Source organism: Mesoplodon bidens (genome assembly GCF_964165515.1).
Source record: "Mesoplodon bidens genome assembly, chromosome: 13".
Classification (NCBI taxonomy): domain Eukaryota; kingdom Metazoa; phylum Chordata; class Mammalia; order Artiodactyla; family Ziphiidae; genus Mesoplodon; species Mesoplodon bidens.
In genome coordinates, this window is record NC_138169.1 from 38038541 (window position 1) to 38060614 (window position 22074).

The following is a 22074-nucleotide window of genomic DNA, read 5'->3' on the forward strand; positions in this document are numbered from 1 at the left end:
AAAAGGACTTTGGTCCGGCGGTGCACGGCCACTGCCAACACTTCCCCAGCCTGGAGCTTTCCCGGATAACCCACCTGCCTTGGATTCTCGGGCGGCGGTTACCTTCCCTCGCGGCCCATTGAGCCGTAACCAGCCGCCTTTCACCAGGCTTCCCCAAAACAGGAAAACCACAGCCAAAGTGCGCGTCCCGGCCTGCAACCCGCAGCGCTTACAGGACAAGGCCACACATCTACCGTCACCTCAAGGGTTACCCACGAGCCCGAATCGGGCATTGAGCGGCTGACCCCGGTTCCCAGCGCCCGCCCGTCCTCGGTCACCATAGAAGCTCCCATCCCCCACCGGGCCCGCCCCTGCGCTCACATGCCGCTCTAGCCGCGCACGGAGCGGGCAATCTCTTCGCTCCCGCCCTGACGTCATCGGCGGGCGCCGCGGCGCCGTGGCGGGCACGCGCGGCCGAGAAGATGTCTCCTACGCCGCCGCTCTTCAGTTTGCCCGAAGCGCGGACGCGGTTTACGGTGAGCGGAAGGCGGGTGGGTGCGGCCCTGGCTCAGCGCTATTTTTTGCCCTCCTCTCCCTGAAATTACTCGAATTTTTCTCTAGGGTAAAGCAGGGACAGAGGCGTGTGCGCCGCGGCGACGGGCTCCCGGCCTCGTCGTGGGCTGGGAAGTGGCAAAGGCGCATTACCTGTGTCTTCCGCGCGTCCTCTGCGGTCCGCCTCCACCTTCCCGCCGGCGGGTCCCAGGACCCCGCGTTCTGGGCGTGTCTGCGCCCTGCGTGGAGGGGTCACCCGCAGACTACCTCTCTTCGGGTCCAGCTCCTCTGCAGTGCTCTCTCAGCTGGGCAGGTGTCTCCAGAACTGGAAGGGGTCTGCTGAAGGGGGAGGGCGGGACTGACTTTAGCCCAGAGAACCGGCTCCCGCCCCGCCTCCTAAGCTGCCAGGTGGTTGTTCTGGCCGCTTATTCACCACCTTTTAATCCTCCGTATCTCATTCCTAAGAGAAAGAAGAGGAAGGTCCTAAGTGGGACAGGACAAACAGGTCAGCTTGGGAAGGGTTGTCAGCTGTCATTTTATTCTTACACATTGGGGAACAGTAGTTTAAGCATTTGGGAAACACTTTACAGAGCGTTTTCATGTTAGCTTGTTTAACTCTTAGATAGCACTGTCAGGAGGCTGTTTTATTATCCCTGGTAGATGAGATAGAAACTGAGACAGCCTCCCCCCACTCCAAAAGTTAAATGATTTACTTTACTGTTTTCTCTGACTTCAAACCCAGTATTCTTTTTATGTTGCCCATCACTAAATTGTTTGACTGTATTTCTCCCTAGTGCTCTGAAATTCTGCCTGGAGTAACTGTTAGGAATATCCAAGGTTATATTAGTCCTGGAGGGGACCATTTAATGGGAGCTCATCTAGCCCAGTGCTTCTCAAGCTTGAGCATCGGGTGGGATCTCCTGGAGATCTTGTTAAATGTAGATTCTGGTTCAGTAGGTCTGGAATGGGGCCAGAGATTCTGCATTTCTAACAAGTTCTCAGGTGATGCCACTGCTGCTGTTGGTAGTAAGGATCTACAACAACCCTCATATTTAACTCGTGAGGAAAATGAAGCACAGAGGTAAGGGGGTATGCCCAAGATTACACAGCCTATTCACAGGCAGAGTCAGGAATGGACTTTTCCAGTATAAATGTAACTCCTGTGAGGTAACATTGATTTTCCAAGTGTATGTGAATTTTCACAGAATGAATGACTTGGCAATATTTTTGTCTTTCAATTATGACTACTTTACGACAACCGGCAGGTTTACTACTTTAAGACAATCAGTGTTTACTTGGTGTTAGGGACTGAGGTAGGACTTTTGATGGGTCTTGAAGAATGGATAGAATTTGCGTGAGCACGTGGGAGGAATAATGGGAATGAATACACTAGAGTGAGCTTGATAGAAAATGATGGGAAAATGGCTAGACCCTAGTAGAGAGTATGTGTTAGGGGGTACTGGGAAATGAGGTTGCATAGCTTGGGTGGGATAACATTATCAAGGGCGTTTAGAGGAAGCTACGAAATAAGGAGCCACTTAGAGATTTTTTTTTTTAAAAGCAGGATACTCTCATGAATGGGATATTTAAAAAGAAAGGAGGAGGGAAAACCTGGAATGAGAAAGTCTAGCTGGGGAGCTCTTGCAAGGCTTAAAGTGATGAGTCTATATCAGTAAGTGGTATTTGAATAAGAATTACTGATAGAATGACTCATAGGTAATTTTTCCCAGGTATAAACATTTTTTAGTTAGACATACTATTGATGAGTGATATGTTTTTCAGTAAATAATAAGCAGAAATCTTTCTACTTATTTGCTATTTTTATTTTTCTAGAAATCTACCAGAGAGGCCCTGAACAACAAAAATATCAAGCCCTTGTTGAATACCTTCAGCCAGTTGCCTGGAAGGTAAGGCATTGATATCCATGAAATAGGCTCGCTGAAATCTTTATACTTACCCTGAGCTGCTTTAAAAATGCAGGTGTTTTTTGTTTTTAATAGTGAAAATGAAAAAAAATGTACCCTTGACCAAGCTTTTAGAGGTGTTCTAGAAGAAGAAATTGTAAGTATGTTTTTCCTTTATTTATCGTTAGAATTTTGCTGGCAAATTAATATTATTTGTAAATTTGCTTTTATCCTTAGAATAGATATTTAAACATGACTATTTTTTCTAGAGTGAACTTGTTACTTTGTGAAACTTAACTTGGTCATAGTTAGTATAGGAGTTGTGTAAGGATTAAGGGTTTTAATAGCACAGTTTGACTTGTTTAAGGGTTTGGTTTACTAAATGAGTAGAGCCCTCTGCAAGTGAATATGTATAAGAAAAGTTGATAAGAGGTCTTCCTGAGCAAAAACTATAATTTGAAGGTGAACCCTCTTGCTTTGCTGTATAAACAAACAGTGACACATCTTGTAGTGGCATAAAAGGTCTAGTCCAAGGGTGTTCAGCATGGGAGCTGGGATTCCATGCCCTCATTTTCCCCTTATCAGTTCGCCTGCAAAAATAACAAAAATAACAATAGCCTATCCAACTTCAGTAGAGAAATTTAATCTAAACATGAAAAATCTGAATTTATTTACCATTAGTGGAGCACCCAAATGAAAGGAAAAGTTTCAATAGTTTATTCTTGGTTTAGCAAAGCTTAGATCTCAAGAAGCTAGACCCTTTTCCCGTGTCCATAAAACAGTGTCCCTTTCTTTTGGACAATTCTATGTCAAATTCATTCTTTCCTCTTCTTCAGACCTAGTCACTTACCTGTTGTCAGGTATTGGGCAAGTTACTTTGCTTTTCTGAGCCTCAATTTCATTTGTAAGAGGGGAAATACCATTTTTTCATGGTGGTTGTGTGAAACGGCACTTAATGTACACTCAATAAATGCTGGATTTTATGATGTTATCAAACCTAAGCACCACCTCTCTTCTATTAAAACCCTCCTTCAGACATATTGATGCACCAGTACAATTAATTCCCCTGGCCCTGCCTTTGTCCTGTGCCATTGAGTGAGTTATGGCCTCAGCACATGTGTAGTTGATTAGCTTACAGCCTTAATCATGCTAATGTAACGATCTTCCTAAGACTTGGATTTTAAGTGAATCACCTGCTGTTTAATTGTTTGATATACTTGTACAGTTAGGGTTATTACTGTTCATTTTTTAAATTTTCATCTTAGAAAGTAATCTTATCTTCTGTGAGAAATATCTTTATCCAGGGTTTGTGATAATCAATTTAATGTCAGAGGATATGTTTTTCTTATTATCAAATTAGTCTAAAGTCTGGCTCCTGAATTAAGCTGTTTTCTCTTTTGTTGGTAGATAAATCATTCATCATGTGAAAGCTTTTTAGCTATTATTTCTCTTGCTATTGGGGGAGTTACTGAAGGTAAGTATGGGTTTGTTTTGTTTTTTTTTAAAGCAATCTTGGGCACGACATGTTTTATTTAAAACTTATTCTCCCCATACCTCTCTACCTAATTGATTTTGTTCATTTTAAAAATTTTGCCTACCCCCTTTGCCAAGAAATCCCATGGAAATTAGCTCACAGGTATTTCTTGTCACTAGTGTATACAGTGCACACTTTGGCACTTTGTTTGTTCTCCACTTGTTCTGTTCATCAGGTAAATATTTATTGAGCATCTACTATGTGCCTGGTACTGAGCTAGGACTTGGGAGATTCAGTGGTAAATAAAACGTATTCGCTGCCTGTAAGGAGCCTAGTGGCTAATGGAGGAAACACGTCTAAATGTCTTACTGGGGTGGGGGGTGAAGTAGGAATGAAGTATGGTTGAAGTGATTCTCTAAACTTCAGAGTCTGAAGGAATCAGGATGGTCTTAGAAAGGAAACTGTAACATAAGAGCTGGGATGTGAGGGATGAGTAATTTGTCAGGCAGAAACAGAAGGATATAGCTATATAAAGACCTAGTTCACCATGACTAAAAAAAATGTGGAGCAGAATGGTGAGAGGATGATGAGAATGGTGAAGAAAATAAGCAGGAGGGGTAGGTTAGGGCCATTTGTAAAGGGCTTTGTGTGCCATGCTAAAGAGGACCTATGGAAGAGCCATTGAATTGGGAGAAACTGCTGGCAGGAAAACTAGGTAGAGGACAATTAAAATGGGGCAGTGGCAGTAGGGGATAGTTTCAAGAGACTTTTCTTTTATTTATTTATTTTTAGTTATTTTTATTTATTTATTTTTGGCTGCGTTGGGTCTTCGTTGCTACGCGTGGGCTTTTCTCTAGTTGTGGAGAGCGGGGGCTACTCTTCGTTGCAGTGCACAGGCTTCTCATTGCAGTGGCTTCTCTTGTTGCAGAGCCCGGGCTCCAGGCACGCAGGCTTCAGTAGTTGTGGCACACGGGCTTAGTTGCTGTGCGGCATGTGGGATCTTCTGGACCAGGACTCGAACCCATGTCCCCTGCATTGGCAGGTGGATTATTAACCACTGCGCCACCAGGGAAGCCCCTCAAATGAGATTGCCAGGCTTTAGCTTTGTTTTACTGAATCCGAATCTTTGAGAGTGGAATTTAGGTAATTTTCTATAGTTATTAATGTGAATTAACTTTTGCCAGACTATACTTCTGCTAAGGGCAGGGAGTATGCCTCTCAAATCTCTTGGATATACAGGACATAAAAGTATCACAAATCTAAGTGTTAAAGGACTTTAGAGGTCATATGGTCTGTTTTTGTCTCTGGCCTATCCTGTCTCCCCTCAGTAAAGTCCTTGGCGGGTGGTCATCCAGCCTCTACTCCCATTGATGGAGCTCACGATTTAATTTCTGTTAGATAGTTCTGATAGTGCAATTTCCCCTTTGTATTGAGTTGAAATTTGCTGCCTTATGCCTCCCTGGTTCTAGGCAGTATCCCTCACATCACATTCCAGATATGATCTTACCAGTGCAGAGCAGAGCTGAAAATACTCCTTCCTGTTTCTGAACATACTGTGTTAATGCAGTATTTTGGGCTAATAGTACACCCTCAGTACTTTTTTTTTTTTTTTTTTTTTTTTTTTTTTTTTTTTTTTGCGGTAGGCGGGCCTCTCACTGTTGTGGCCTCTCCCCTTGCAGAGCACAGGCTCCGGACGCGCAGGCTCAGCAGCCATGGCTCACGGGCCTAGCCGCTCTGCGGTATGTGGGATCCTCCCAGACCGGGGCACGAACCCGTGTCCCCTGCATCGGCAGGCGGACTCTCAACCACTGCGCCACCAGGGAAGCCCCTTTTTTTTTTTTTTTTACATATCATGCTGAGGTGTCTACTTTTCCTAAACACTTAACAAGTGTTAGTATCTATTACGTAAAAATAGAAGGAAGAATGAGCAGGGAGGTAAAAGTATTTTTAGCTAGCCTAGATGACCTTAAAGTCTTTAATTTATTGCTTTACTTTAGTAAGATTGAATTTAGAAATAAACAACTTTTAATTTTACCCTTTTTCCCTTGAAACAATGGTATTGTAAAAGTTTAATGAGTTGAAATCAGTATCAAATCTTTTTTTTTTTTTTTAGAGACAGATATTTATTTTGCCACTTCAGAAGGCTTTGAAAGCTTTAGGAAGAGTGGAAGAACAGAATTTTCAATTTGAAGTTCATTTACCCTTTTTTTTTAACATCTTTATTGGAGTATAATTGCTTTACAATGATGTTTTGTTATCTTTTTTGAAGTAGTTCTTTCAAATCACAGACAACTTAAATTTTAGCAATAGTACAGAACATTTGGAAATGAGAAGGGAACATACTAGTCCTAATTCTTCTACTTTAAAAAAAAACTACCATTTATTTTGGTATATGGTTTTAGTTTCTCTGGTCTTTTTAAAAGATTTTATTGTGATAACCATAATACCCATACAGTTTTGAACCCTGCCTTTTTCACTTGACATTATATCATAAACATTTTCCAAGTTATTATAGTCGTCATAACCATCGTTTTTAATTGGCTGCATTATATTCTTTTGAATAGCTTAGTGGTGAAGAAAACAGACTGTGGAGCCAGACTGCCTGGGTTCGTATCCCAGCTCTACCACTTACTGGCTCTATGATCTTGGGCAAGTTATTTAACTTCTGTGTCTCAGTTTTCCCATTCTATAAACTGGAGATAATGTTATCTACCTCATAGGGTTATAAGGATTACATGTGTTAGTACACGTAAAGCGCTTTAGTGTGCCTGACATATAGTAAATGCTCTAGATGTGTTATCAAGAATGATTATCATCATCACATACCAACACTTACTTAAGTATATCCTGTTTGGGGACTTTAGGTTGCTTCTGTTTCTTGTCTTTCACAGCCTTGTTAGGATTGACAAAGTATACCTTTAATATTTTCTACAAAATTATTTTGCATGGGCTGTTTTACTCAACAGTATTTTAAACTTTTTAATTGGCTTGTGCTCCACTTGAAGGTATTTGTACAGCATCTACACCTTTTGTATTGTTGGGAGATGTTTTGGATTGCCTTCCTTTGGATCAGTGTGACACAATATTCACTTTTGTGGAAAAAAATGTTGCTACTTGGAAATCAGTAAGTGCCTTTGTTTCTTTTTCTGCTAATATTATCTTTCTATAGATCCAGAGTTCTGAGGGTAGTTTTTGTTGTTGTTTTTTGTTTGTTTTTTGCTTATATTTCTAATATTGCTGATTGCCAAAAAGTTTGTCCCTATGAGAATTATATATTCTGCTCTCTTGGAAAAGCCAAGTAAAAGTCATATGGAGAAAAAAATGGAAGTACAAAATTTGAGTAGATACAATTAACTTGAAAACACACACTTTTACATGTTTAAAAGTTACTTAGAATCGTGTTTTGTTATATGTTTGAAAATATTTTTATTTCATTAAAAATGTTATTTGCTTGCAAAAAGTGAAAGTGGCATAGTAGATTCTTAGTGCATAGTAGTGTTCTTTAAAATTTTACTTCCTGTGACTTATTATTGAAGAATGTGCAGCAACTTCAGAACAATAGTAATAATTTCTGTCTTAATTTCAGAATACATTCTATTCTGCTGGGAAAAATTATTTACTACGTATGTGCAATGGTAAGTAATTCAACAGTAAATGATTGTTTTTTAAAAAGTAAATGTGGCCAGGAAAACAGGTGGTGGAATTAAACATAAGTGGTAAAATTTTTAAAGTAGATTGTATCTTCATTTTTAAATAGCCGTCTGACTTATTAAAACTGATCATTTGCTGTAAGTTAAACTATTCCTGTTCTGGATATAAACTTAATGAAAAACCAAAAAAATTTAGTAAAGCTTGTCTTACCCATGCTAAACTTGTTTAGTTTTATTCCTAATTTTCTAGAGCTTTTTTGTGACAAAAATAGTTTCTACCCCCATTTTGAGAACTACTGCTTTAGGAAAATACTTTTGACAAACTGGTTAAGAAACTTGGGTATGGTTGTAATAAACATAGAATGATCTCACCTGTGTAACCTTCGTTTCCATGTGTTGTTAGATCTCTTACGAAGATTATCAAAATCCCAGAATACAGTCTTCTGTGGACGAATTCAGCTCTTTTTGGCCAGACTTTTCCCTTTATCTGAGAAGTCAGGTAAGCTTTTGTTTTGTTTTGTTTTTGCGGTACGCGGGCCTCTCACTGCTGTGGCCTCTCCCTGTTGCGGAGCACAGGCTCCGGACGCGCAGGCCCAGCGGCCATGGCTCACGCTCCGCGACATGTGGGATCCTCCCGGACCGGGGCACAAACCCGTGTCCCCTGCATTGGCAGGTGGACTCTCAACCACTGCGCCACCAGGGAAGCCCCAGGTAAGCTTTTGTACGTAAAATGCTTTGCAGGAAAATCTTTACCAGATTAGAATCTACCATGATGATAAAAAAGAAAAATGGTTCTAAAAAGTTGAAAACATAGGAAATTGCCACTTTATTTTACTTATAAGTAGTTATACGTGTCCCAGTGTATGATACAGGTAACCCTTAAATAAAGTCATTGATTCCTGCAAGCCTGTTTGTTTCTCTTTTTGTATTATGTATGTATATATGTATGTATGTATGTATGTTGGCTGTGCCGGGTCTTAGTTGCAGCACACGGGATCTTCATTATGGCATGCAGGATCTTTAGTTGCAGCATGCGGACTTCTTAGTTGCAGCATGCGGACTCTTAGTTGCAGCATGCAACTCCCAGTTGCGGCATGCATGCCGGATCTAGTTCCCCAACCAGGGATCGAACCTGGGCCCCCTGCATTGGGAGCGCAGAGTCTTACTCACTGGACCACCAGGGAAGTCCCTAAAGTTATTGATTCTTTAAGTTCAAAGTTTATTAATAATAATGTACAGTTGAATCACACTGAAATATGTAGCTGTGAATCATGTTTTTATTTCATTTCCTAATGTATGCCTATTTTTCTGTTTCCATTTTTTCCTTCAGTCACTACTGTTCAGCCACATTGACTTTGTTCATTTCTTTTATCATTTATTATTGTGAAATATAATGGTAATGTGAAAAGGGCATAAAGTAAATATAGTATAATAATTATGAAGCAAATACTTGTGTAACCACTGTCCAGGTCCAGAAGTGGAACATTGCCCACCACAAGGCTCTCTAGAGCCCACCACAATCTGTTCAAATATGTCAGATTTTAATATCTCTTTGCTTCAGTCTTCCCTTCCTTAATATCAGGCTAATATACCACCTACTTCATATGTTGTTGTAAGGATTAAATGAATTAAAATATGTGAAGAGCTTACAACAGTGCCTGCATATGGTAAGACCTATAGTATATGTTAGCAGTTGTTTTACATGTGGCTTTCTTTTTGTCCTGCTAGATCTGTTTTTTTTCTTTCCTCTTATTTAATGTGGTCAGGATTAATTTTGATTTATCAGTGTATTTACTACTTGTATTTCTGACCTTCTGTCTGTTTCCCCCTTTAGACTTTACTTTAGTGCAGATTTGTGTTTCCTTTCAAAATCTTTATTTCTTTACTCTTGAAGAATGGTTTCAGTAGAAGATTGTAGGTTGGCACTGGATATAGGATTTCATTTAGTAGGAGATAATCATTACTTTGCCTTCTAGCTTCTATAGATAAGGCAAATGTCAGTCTAACTCCTTTGAAGATAATCTAGGTTTTTTTTTCTCTCTATCTGCTCTTAAGGTTTTATTTTTCTTTGGGTTTTTTGTTTGTTTTTCAGCTTTATATGATGTATCTAAGCATGGATTTTTCAAACTTATCATTCTTCAGATTTGTGGGCATCTCGAATTTATGGATTGGTTGTCCTTCATCCAGTTTGTAAAAATTTAAGCTGTTATTTCTTCAAATATTATATATGCTGCTTTCTCTTTTTCTCTTTATGGAACTCTAGTAGACATCCTATATCTTCTCACTGTATCCTCTGTCTCTTACACTTTCTACATTTTTCATCTCCTTGTTACTCTCCATCACATTCTGCATAATTTCTTTAGAAATGTTTTCCAGTTCACTACTTCTCTCTTCAGCTATGAATAATCTGCTAAATGAGTTCTTAATTTCAGTAATTGTATTTTTTCATTTCTAGAAAGTCTTTTTTAAGTCTGCTGTATCACTTTTTTAGTTTCTTATTCCCTGCTGATATTCTCAAACTTGTTTTTTAATTTTCTAACCAGGGTAAGCATTGTTATTTTTATGTGTCTGATAATTCCAGTGTCTTAAGTCTTTGTGGGTATGTCTCTAGTGTCTGTTTCTACTGTTTCTCACTCATTGTATCTTACCCCTTTGTGTTTCTGGTTAGTGTTTGATGTTATATTTGAGAAGATATTTGAGGGAATAATTTTGAGGCCTAGGTTAGATACCTTTCTCCAGATAAGAGTTTTTATTACTCCTGCCAGGCACCCTTAGAAGGGTGCTACTACTAGTCCAAGATAACCTTAATCTAGCCCAGCTCAAGGCCTGTGATTCCTTAGATAATCGAGAAGACTTGGCACTGGACTGCAGTTTGGTTCATCCTTACCTGAGGACGTAGGTCCCAGTCTAGAAGAAGGTTGGGGTAGGACTTATTAGATTCCCCACCTCCCTTGGACTCAGAGATTTATTTTTATCATCCTCACTTCAGGAAGCTGCTAAAAGAGTAGCTCAGTTTTGCAGCCGATTCTTCCTGTTTGGCAGATATCCTCAAGGCAAAAGTGGCTTTGAGTGCTGATGGTGCATTGCTTATCTTTCTTGCCTTCTTGATTTTTGCCATATATTCCTCACTGAATGTCAGCTCTTTACTATTTTTAAGAAAACAATTTTCTGTTTCATTGCCTAAAACAGTGCTGTGAACATGGTTTATGCTCTGTAAGTATTCATAGAATTAATGTAATTTATCCAAGTTTTCAGTGGTCCTTAGAGGGTTAATCTGAATTAATTAATTAGCTAATTAATTAGCCTTCCGTTACTGGAAGCTCAGCCTTTTATATTTTTTAACAGCTTTATTGAGATGTAAATTCACATACCATACAATTCACCACTGAAAATGTACAGTTTACTGTTTTTTAGTATATTCACAGGGTTGTGCAGTCATCATTGCAGTCTAATTTTAGAATATTTTAACTTACAAAAGGAACCCTGCACCCATTAACTGTCACTCTCCACTTACCTCCATCCTTACCCTGTCTCCCAGGCCCTAAACAACCATTAATCTACTTATTGGTCTCTATGGACTTCCCTATTCTGGACATTTTAAAAATGGAATAATAAAATATGTGGTCTTTTGTGACTGGCTTTTTTTTTTTTAACACCTTTATTGGAGTATAATTGCTTTACAATGTTGTTAGTTTCTGCTGTATAACAAAGTGAATCAGCTATACGTATACATATATCCCCATGTCCCCTCCCTCTTAAGCCTCCCTCCCACCCTCCCTATCCCACCCCTCTAAGTGGTCACAAGGCACCGAGCTGATCTCCCCGTGCTACACAGCTGCTTCGCACTAGCTCTCTGTTTTACATTTGATAGTGTATATATGTCAGTGCTACTCTCTCACTTCATGTGACTGGCTTTTTAGACTTAGCTTAATACTTTCAAGGTTCATCTGTGTTGTATGTATCAGTAGTTCATTCCTTTTTATGGCTGAATGATATTCTCTATATGGATATAGCACATTTTGTCCATTCACCGGTTAATGGACATTTGAGTTGTTTCTGCTTTTTGGCTATTGTAAATAATGCTGCTGTGAACATTTGTGTACAGGTTTTATGTGGATGTATGTTTTCACTTCTCTTGGCTATATACATAGGATGGAATTGATGGGTCATATGGTAACTGTTTTAATTTCTCCTGGATAGATTTCTAAGAGTAGAATTACTGGGTCATATGGTAACTCTGTATTTAACTTCTTTTTTTTTTTTTAATTGGGGTATAGTTGTTTTACAATGTTGTGTTAGTTTCTACTGTGCAGCAAAGTGAAGTAGAGTTCCCTGTGCTATACAGCAGGTTTTCATTAGTTATCTGTTTTATACATGTTAGTGTATATATGTCAATCCCAATCTCCCAATTCATCCCACCCAACCTTTTCCCCGCTTGGTGTCTATACATTTGTTCTCTACATCTGTGTCTCTATTTCTGCCTTGCAAACTGGTTCATCTGTACCATTTTTCTAGATGCCACATATATGTGTTCACATACGATAGTTGTTTTTCTCTTTCTGACTTAACTTCACTCTGTATGACAGTCTCTGGGTCCATCCATGTCTCTACGAATGATGTATTTAAGTTCTTGAGGAACTACCAAACTGTTTCCCAAAGAGGCTGCATCATTTTATCATTGATGCAAGTGCGTTCCAGTTTCCCCACATCCTTGCTAACACTGACTGTTTATTGTCTTTTTTATTATAGCCATCCTAGTGAGTGTAAAGTGGTATCTCGTGGTTTTGCTTTGCATTTTTGTAATGACTAAAGATGTTAAGCATCTTTTCATGTGCTTACTGGTCATTTGCATGTCTTCCTTAAAGAAATAGTTTATTAAGATTCTTTGCCCATTTTAAAAATGGGGTTATTTGTCTTTTTATTACTTAGTTGTACAAGTTCTTATAATATTCTGGATACTAGACCCTTATCAGATATATAATTTGTAAATATTTTCTCCCATTCTGTGGATTTCCTTTTCACTTTCTTGATAGTGTTGTTCGCAGCAAAAAAGTTTCAAATTTTGATGAAGTTTAATATATCTATTTTTTCTTTTGTTGCTGGTGCTCTTGGTGTCATCTCTAAGAAACTGTTGCCTAACGCAGCAGTCCCTGACCTTTTTGGCACCAGGGACTGGTTTCGTGAAAGACAGTTTTTCCACAGACTGGGGTTGGTGGGGGGCATGGTTCAGGCGATGATTCTAGCGATGGGGAGCAGCAAGTGAAGCTTCGATCACTCGCCTGCTGCTCACCTCCTGCTGTGCGGCCCAGTTCCTAACAGGCCGCGGACCGCTACTGGTCCACGGCCTGGGGGTTGGGAACCCCCGGCCTAACCCAGAGTCACAAAGATTTACATCTACGTTTTCTTCTAAGAGTCTTAGCTCTTACATTTAGGTATATGATCCATTTTGAGTTAATTGTTGTATGTGGTGTGAGGTGGGGTTCCAATTTCATTCTTTTTATATGTGGATACCCAGTTGTCGCAGCACCATTTATTGAAAAAACTATTCTTTTCCCACTGAATTGGCATCTTGCCTTCTTTTTACCTTCAAAATATCAAGATCAATTGAACCTTAGGACCTTGGCACTCTTTCTGCTGTCTGTAATCCTTTTGTTCGTTATTGTCACATTACTGACTTTTGCTGTCACTCAATCTCAGTTTAAATTTTACTACCTTAGAGAGGCTGTCTTTGAGCATCTAATCTAAACCTGCCACCACAGTTACCCATTATCACCACCTGATTTCAAATCTCTTCTTAGAATTTAGCACCACCTGGCATTTTCAGTGTGTTTGTGTTGTTCACCTCTGTATTTTCTGTGCCTAGTAACTTCTAATACCAGATATCTAGTCACTATTTAAATATTTGATGAATGAAACTCTATCTCTTTGTGAAATGAAGTGCCCCTTCATAAGTACTGATTTGTGATTTCTTTTTCTGGAATTTACAGAAAACATAAGAACAAGGTTTCAATTCTCAGCCATTCTTTAGTCCTTCCTGTTTATCTCCAGCCTCCACTCTCATTTTTTAAAAAACATTTTAACCTCTTTTTCAATATGCTACATTCCTAAATTGACAAGACATAGAGAAATCACTTTTTTCTTATTAACTAGTTGAAAGACTATATTGCTAAAGGTAGCTTTAAACTATATATATATATCTTTTAATAAATTATATTTTTAAATTTAATTTTTAAATTATAAAATTACCCAACCTTGTTTCAGAAAATTTGGAAAATGAAGGGAAAAAAAATTCATAATCAATCCTGTCACCCTAACATAAGCTAGATTGGCATTTGGGGATATCTTCTTGCAGTATTTTTTCTTCTTTTTTTACATTTGTAAATGCGTAAGATTCACTAGAGTATATCCCAAGACCTTCAGAAAGCTGTCTTAACATGTAATTTACCCATTAAATTTAGTAAAGTATGACTGAGATTTTTAACCTGAGAATTATGGCATGTGCTTTGTTGAGTAATAAACAGAAAATGGACAAAAATATTTTAAGTAGTCAATGCTAAATGGTCAGCCAGGTTCATTCACTAGCTTAATGACGTCATCTAGCATACTAGCTTTTTAAAAAAACTTGTTTTAAAATAACTTTAGACGTGAAGAATTGCAAAGATAGTATAGAGTACCTGAATAGCATCACCTAATGTTAACCTCGTACATGCCATGGTACAGTTATCAAAACTAAGAAATCAACATTGGTGCAGCACTGTTAGCTACAGACTTTATTTGGATTTTACCAGTTTTATCAGTGCTTTCTTTTTTAAGGATCTAATCTGGGATCCTGTATTACTAAGTTGTGATGTCACTTTAATCTCCCCAATCTCCCCAGTCAGTGACAGTGCCTCAGTCTTTGCTATTTTTTCATGACCTTGACAGTTTTGAAGAGCACTGGTCAGATAATTCGTAGAATGCCCTTCAATTCATGTTTGTGTGATGTTTTTCATAATTAGATTGAGGTTATGGATTTGGGGAAGAAGACCACAGAGGTGATGGGCCCTTCTCAGTGCATCGTTTCAACATGGTATTGATGTGTCTTTTTACTGGGGGTGTTATCTTTCATCACTTATTTAAGATATTATCCTTGATCACCATATTTCTCTACTACAAAGTTACTATTTTCCCCTTTGTAATTAATAAATATTTGGAGGGAGATACTTTGAGGCTATGCAGATGCTTTTTTTCCTTAGACCTTTGCCGGCTGAGTTTAGTACTGTTCATCAGTGGATCTTGCCTGCAGTGATTATTATTAGGTTGTCCTGGTGGTGATTTTCTATTTCTTTCATTCCTTCTACGTTTATGAATTGGGATTCTTCTCTAAAGACAAGTTGTCTTGGGAATTCCCAGGCGGTGCAGTGGTTAAGACTCCGTGTTTCCAATGCAGGGGGCCTGGGTTTGATCCCTGGTTGGGGAACTAAGATCCTACAAGCCTCACAGTGCAGCCAAAAAAAAAAAAAAGAAAAGAAAAGAAGAGTTGTCTCTTCTCCTTTGTTTACTTGTAATTCAGTCATCTATTTCAGTATGAACTCATGGATATTTATTTTATATGGGTTATAATCTCATAATATCATTATTTACTTTGTTGCTCAAATTTTTATAGTTTTCCCCATCGGGAGCTCTTTCATGTAGGTGAGGATAGTCCAGGCACATCTTGTATTTTCCCTGCCCAACCCCTGGAATCAGCCACTTCTCCAAAGAGCCTGATTTGTTTTACTTAAAAATGGTATTTAGAAGACAAGATCTGGGACCTAGATAATGCTAGTTGTTACTAGAATATCACTGCTTCTGAGCCCTCTCAGTGGACAGAGCTTGGAAAGATACATATGTATACTAACATGTATATGTAAGCATCTGTATTTCTGTATCTGTCTACATTTTTTTTAATGACCAACAACGAAAACAATGCTATCATAGTGACTGATAACTTGTGAGTCTAATCTAACACCAATAGATCTGCTTATTTATAACTTCTTTCCCTGAGAGCGAGAAACCTGGCCCTCACTAACTATATTTCCTATAAATATTGTTATACATTCATACTTTTTGAATAATACAATTTCTATTTGTGCTTCAGCAAAATTATAAATTACTACATATTGCATTCTGTAAAATTGTTCTAGAATATTCACAAATAACAAGGATCAATATATCTGTTACAGTGTATACAGAATTTGGCATACTCTAAAGGCACCTTAAAAAAATGAATTTTAGAAAGAATTTGAAAATCAAGTGTGATGTTATTCTGACTTGATCTTTTGCTCAATTATGGATTTATCATTTTATGTATTTTGGTTATATGACAACAAAGTTATACTCTTAAACAAGTTTAGGTGTTTGATGGATTTGCTTTGAAAATCTTTTTTTTTTTTTTAATAGGTCTTAACTTGCAGAGTCAGTTTAATCTGGAAAATGTCACTGTTTTCAATACCAATGAGCAGGAAAGCACATTGGGTCAAAAGGTGAGGCTGATATGAAATCTAACATAACATATTTTAAGTTTGTTATTGAGATAACTCAGATGAATGGGTCTTCTAAATCAAAAATTTTGAAAACCTTTATTTTCAATCTATAGAAATAATATGTATTCTGTGTAGAAAAAAATGCAAACAAAATAGAAATATTTAAAATAAAAAGTGCAGCTACCCCATAATCCAAAGATAACCCAAAGATAACCCCATAATCCCAAAGATAACCACTCTTAACATTCTTTTTTTGTCCTTACAAGACTTTTTGTGTGTATGTAGTTTTATTCCAAAATTGAGGTCATACAATACATACTGTTCTGAAATTCACTTTCTTCTTTTAACAGTATGAAATGGTTGCATTTCTGCATCAGTACATTTAGATTTGTCTCTGTGTTTTAATGACTCATGATAAGTCTTTGGATATATCAGTCTCCTGTCACTGAGCATTTAGATAATCTCTAATAGTGAAAACTTGTTAACAACATTATAGTAAATAGTATTTTGTATATCATTGCTAAATTATGTAGGTGTCTCCTTAGGATAAATTTCGATAAGTGAAATTTCTGTGTCAAAATAAATGCATATATCAAATTTTGATAACTGTTGCCCGGGTACTTCTCAAAATAGTTGTACCCATTTATACCACCCCCAGTGGCACATAGAGAATGCCTTCCCATTTCCCCACAGCCTCACGCCAACATGGGGAATTACCAGTTTTAATAAATTTTTGCTTAATTAATACGTACTTGAAAGGTAAGTCGTCTTTGTTTTAACTTACATTTCTTTGGTTATTAATGAGGTCGAGGAACTTACTGTATGTTTATTGGAATTTATTTTTCTTCTGTGCTGATTAGAAACAATGAGGAAGAGAATTGCCTATTCATGACATTTGCCCATGTTACTGCTGAAACATCTTTTTCTATTGATGTGTAGAAACTCATTATATAGAATGTTATGAATTCATTCCTACTGTGTGTTGATACATTTTTTTCCTCAGTTTATGGTTTTTCTTGTAACTTTATAGTTTTCTATATGGAGCTATTAAATTTGGATATAGTAATATTAACATTTGTTGGTCTTTTGTTTTAGTGTTTCTAGCCTTGTGTCATACTGAAGGCTTCCACTACACAGGAGTATGTAATTCTTTGTTTTCTTCTGGTGCTTTTATGATTTTATTTTTTCTTTTAAATCTTTTACCCAGCAGGAAGGTTGGAGTTTGGAGTAAGTTGAGTTATAATTTAATTTTTTCTAGATGGTGAGCCAGTTATTTCAGAACCATTTGTTAAATAATCCATCATTTGCCCACTGATTTTTTCAAAAGGACATCAGCAAGATCAACTTTATTTTTAAAGATTATTTATTTATTTATCTATCTATTACCTACCTATTTATTTATTTATTTATTGGTGGGTTGGGTCTTCGTTGCTGTGCACGGGCTTTCTCTAGTTGCAGTGAGCCGGGGCCACTCTTCGTTGCGGTGTGCGGGCTTCTCATTGCGGTGGCTTCTCTTGTTGCAGAGCATGGGTTCTAGCCGCGCAGGCTTCAGTAGTTATGGCACGTGGGCTCAGTAGTTGTGGCTCGCGGGCTCTAGAGCACAGGCTCAGTAGTTGTGGTGCACGGGCTTAAGTTTCTCCGCAGCATGTGGGATCTTCCCAGGCCAAGGCTCGAACCCATGTTCCCCTGCATTGGCAGGCAGATTCTTAATACTGCACCACCAGGGACACCCCCTAAAGATTATTTTTGATGTGTCCAGAAGACAGTCCAGAGCTGGCAAATTTTTGGACATTCAGCACCTGCTCTTCATTTAGGAGCAACTTATAAAGTTTAAAAAATTATTAATTAGGTGTAACTAATATTTCACTGTAAATTAATCAGAGTACCTTACTTAATTTATCCCTTAAATTGTAATCATTGTCAATTTGGAAATGATACTGACTTTAAGATTTTTCAAAATCTGCCTTTCCCTTTTATGTATATTTTAGGTATTTCTTGGACTATTCTATGTAGACTTGTTATTTTAAAGTCGGGTGGTGGGATGAATTGGAAGCTTGGGATTGACATGTATACACTATTGATACTGTGTATAAAAGAGATAACTAATGAGAACCTACTGTATAGCACAGCGAACTCTACTCAATGCTCTGTGGTAACCTAAAAGGGGAGGAAATCCAAAAACGAGGGGATATATGTATACGTATAGCTGATTCATTTTGCTTTACGGTAGAAACTAACACAACATCGTAAAGCAACTATACTCCAATAAAAATTAATTATTAAAAAATTTTTTTTCAATATGGAGCTGTACACCCAGCATATCCTAAAGTGTTCCCAGATAATAAGTGTTACGTGTACAGGTGGGGGAAGATTTTCAAGGTCAAATTAAAGTTGGGGACAAAAACTACTTAAATCACTTTGAGTTATTTACTGTGGTTCTTGGAATCCTTATTGTACTAATGATCTTCTCACTTTTCCAACAAGTCATTGTATACTGTGTTTCCAAATCATATTTTGCCATAGATTCTCTATTCCCAGAGAGAATGTACTGACTGTGTTTGGAAAAGTACTGGTTTAAAACTTTGCACTATGTTTTTTGTTGTTGTTTTTTTTTTTTTTTTTTTTTTTTTTCTTTTTGCGGTATGCGGGCCTCTCACTGTTGTGGCCTCTCCCGTTGCGGAGCACAGGCTCCGGACGCGCAGGCCCAGAGGCCATGGCTCACGCGCCCAGCCGCTCCGCGGCATATGGGATCCTCCCAGACCGGGGCACGAACCCGTATCCCCTGCATCGGCAGGCGGACTCTCAACCACTGCGCCACCAGGGAGGCCCTGTTGTTGTTTTTTTTAATGAATAGGTATTTCTTTTCTTTTATTATTATTTATTTATATAAATATTTAATATTTGTTCATTTAATATTTATTTATTTATTTTGGCTGCAACTGTTCTTAGTTGCGGCACGTGGGATCTTAGTTGCAGCATGCAGACTCTTAGTTGCGACATGCATGTGGGATCTGGTTTCCTGACCAGGGATCGAACCCAGGCCCTCTGCATTAGGAGCACAGAGTCTTACCCACTGGACCACCAGGGAGGTCCCTGCACCATGTCTTCATGACTAGCTTATATTATTGTTATACTGCTCTTGAGTTCTCGGATCCCTGTCATATAGAATTCTCCTCTGCCTGACAACTGCTTCATGACAGGATGTACATTCTTTTAATTTAGCACATGGAGGACAGAGAAGAAGGAGTGGATGTGGAAGAAGGTGAAATGGGGGATGATGAAGCTCCAACAACTTGGTGAGTGTTTAGAAGTTCAGATTTCTTGATTTACAAAGAGAATACCTTATGACTTATCAGGTACTAAGGTGAGAATGTAGACAGGGAGGAAGGAGATCATGCTTATAGATTTCTTTTGTTTGTAACTTTAATGTATATCACTTAAAATTACAACTCCAAAATCACTAATGGGCTGTATCAGTTGGTTTTTAAATTGTGTGCAGGCAGTCCGTTGTTTAGGTGTAACCTACCTTATCTATATTCATAACGTTTGAAAAGCCAACCACAGGCAACCTACGCACTCCTTCCCTTCTCCCTTCCATTTCATTTTGAGATCATGGTGTTGTGTGGATCACTAAATCTACTTCCTGTTTCCCATATAAAATTACAGTCTTACTTGGAATATCTGTATGGGCATGAAGCTTAGCACAGTTGCTAACTGTAATCCATAGGTTCAACTTGTTAAGGTTTATTTGGAAAGAATGGAGTAAGATAGTATACAATAGTGTTTACAGGCAAAATTAATTTTACAGAGGTGATGTTGAAAATTTTTGTGGACATTTGAGGGTATGAAACAGTTGATACCTCAAGCATTTTTGACATATGGTTACTACTTAAAAGACTTTATTGGCTGTTTTTAGTAATATAGAGGATTTTGCTAATATAAACCCTGAAACGTCTGTTTTAAAATCAAAAATTGAAACATTTTGTAGTGTAATGATTGCTTGTAAAATTAAAAATTAAAACATGTCTTGAGCCATATGCTAACACATATATATGGAATCTAAAAAAAATGGTTCTGATGAACCTAGGGGCGAGATAGGAATAAAGACACAGACATAGAGAATGGACTTGAGGACATGGGGAGGGGGAAGGGTAAGCTGGCACGAAGTGAGAGAGTAACACTGACATATGCACTACCAAATATAAAATAGATAGCTAGTGGGAAGCAGCTGCATAGCACAGGGAGATCAGGTTGGTGCTTTGTGACTACCTAGAGGGGTGGGATAAGGAGGGTGGGAGGGGATATGGGGATATACGTATACATATAGCTGAGTCACTTTGTTATACAGCAGAAACTAACACAACACTGTAAAGCAATTATACTCCAATAAAGATGTTTAAAAAAATATGTATTGACACTGAAGATTTGTAACATAGCCGAATTAGAAATTGAATTAGTAACGCCATTTTTGTAATACTAAGTTGATATGTACCTAATGTGTTTGTTTCATACTAGGTCTTTGTGTGTTGGTTAGGATATAATGCCTAGGGCTTTTACTATTAGAGTCAAATTAACATTAGCTTAAACAACATAGAAATTGATTTCTTTCTCATGTGAAAGTCTGAAGACAGGTGTTCAGGGCTGATGCAGTAGCACTCTTCAGGGAGATTGTCTGGGGACCCATGTTCCTTCTAACTTCTTGTTCCACCATGCCTTGGTATTTGCTCTTTTTCATATAGTCCAGGATGGTTCATCATCATATCTGCATTCTAGCCAGCAAAAAGGGAAAATGGTAAAACATGGCCCATATAAGACATATGACTTCCGCTCCCCACTGACTGGCCAGAATTTAATCACATGGCCACACCTAGTGCAGGAGAGGTTGGGAAAGAGAGCCTTAAATTCTGAATGTATCCAGCCAAAATTCAGGGGTTCCACCACTGAAGGTAAAGAGGGAATAGGGGTCTATGTACCCCCTGAAATTATTTATAGACCTTTATATAAATATTCATGAATTTGTGTACTTCTCTGGGGAAAGAGACCATGGCTTTCCTTACCTTTTTCAGAGGATTTGTGACCCAAGAAAAGTTAAAGCATTTAGATATTTCTAAAAGAACTTAAATGATTTATTTAATGTAACATTTATTTTATCAGCTCCATTCCAATTGATTACAACCTGTACCGAAAATTTTGGTCACTTCAGGATTACTTTAGGAACCCTGTGCAATGCTATGAGAAAATTTCATGGAAAACCTTTCTCAAGGTGAGTTGCCAATTACAGACTACCAAAAGCCCAATATTTTATAGCTAATGGCAGAGTCAGAACTTGACTCTTGTCCAGCATACTTTTCACTATATAGTTCTACCTCTTATGTTTTTATACCTATTTCATAATATAGAAGCTAAATTGTAAATTAATATATAAACAATTGATTTTGAGAGTAGTTTATAAATGACTTGAGGATTTAAAATTTAGTAATTACTGCCTTGGTTTTTTTTTTTTTTTTTTACATAGTATTGTCAACATGAATTGATGAACTTTTGCAGAATACATCCTGCCTTTGCACAAAATTATTTCAGCTATCCTCTAAGAATAGGACTCTGCATACTATGGCTTTGGACCACATCCAGCCTACTGCCTACTTTTGCAGACAAAGTTAATTTTGTCACACAGTGACACCAATCATTTACGTGTTATCTGTGGTTGTTTTTGTGCTATAATGGCTGACTTGAGTAGTTGTGATTGAGACCATTTGAGCCATATAGTCTAAAATATTTGCTATCTGACTGTTTACAGGAAAAGTTTACTAACCTCTTTTTTATAAGAATTCTCTATTTCTTTTTCTTGGCTCCTTAAAGGTCAGTTTGTCCTTTTTGTTGTAATCAAAATCTAAAGTTAATAGGTAGCTCTTAAAAGTAGCATGGTGTGTTTTCTGTGTTACTTTTTAAAGTTTTTATTTTATATGCAGTATCTTTTTTTTCCCCATAACTATCCAAATTCAGATTAAGTG

The 22074-nt window shown here is 37.9% G+C and overlaps 1 protein-coding gene across 2 annotated transcripts in view; it reads left to right on the top strand.

Annotated features, from left to right (window-relative positions):
- Positions 1–311: 311 nt before the first annotated feature.
- Positions 312–22074, top strand: part of THOC1 (THO complex subunit 1) — a 44212-nt gene continuing 22449 nt past the window's right edge. The window contains exons 1-10 of one of the 2 annotated variants that reach the window (XM_081252054.1): positions 312–515; positions 2365–2438; positions 2532–2592; positions 3843–3909; positions 6915–7033; positions 7496–7544; positions 7963–8058; positions 15981–16063; positions 19286–19359; positions 21218–21326. In XM_081252054.1, coding sequence (XP_081108180.1) covers positions 462–515; positions 2365–2438; positions 2532–2592; positions 3843–3909; positions 6915–7033; positions 7496–7544; positions 7963–8058; positions 15981–16063; positions 19286–19359; positions 21218–21326 — 786 coding nt within the window. In that variant the 5' untranslated portion in view covers positions 312–461. Of the gene's footprint in view, positions 516–2364; positions 2439–2531; positions 2593–3842; positions 3910–4155; positions 5053–6914; positions 7034–7495; positions 7545–7962; positions 8059–15980; positions 16064–19285; positions 19360–21217; positions 21327–22074 lie in introns of those variants that run through there. The other variant, XM_081252053.1, reaches the window with a different exon arrangement.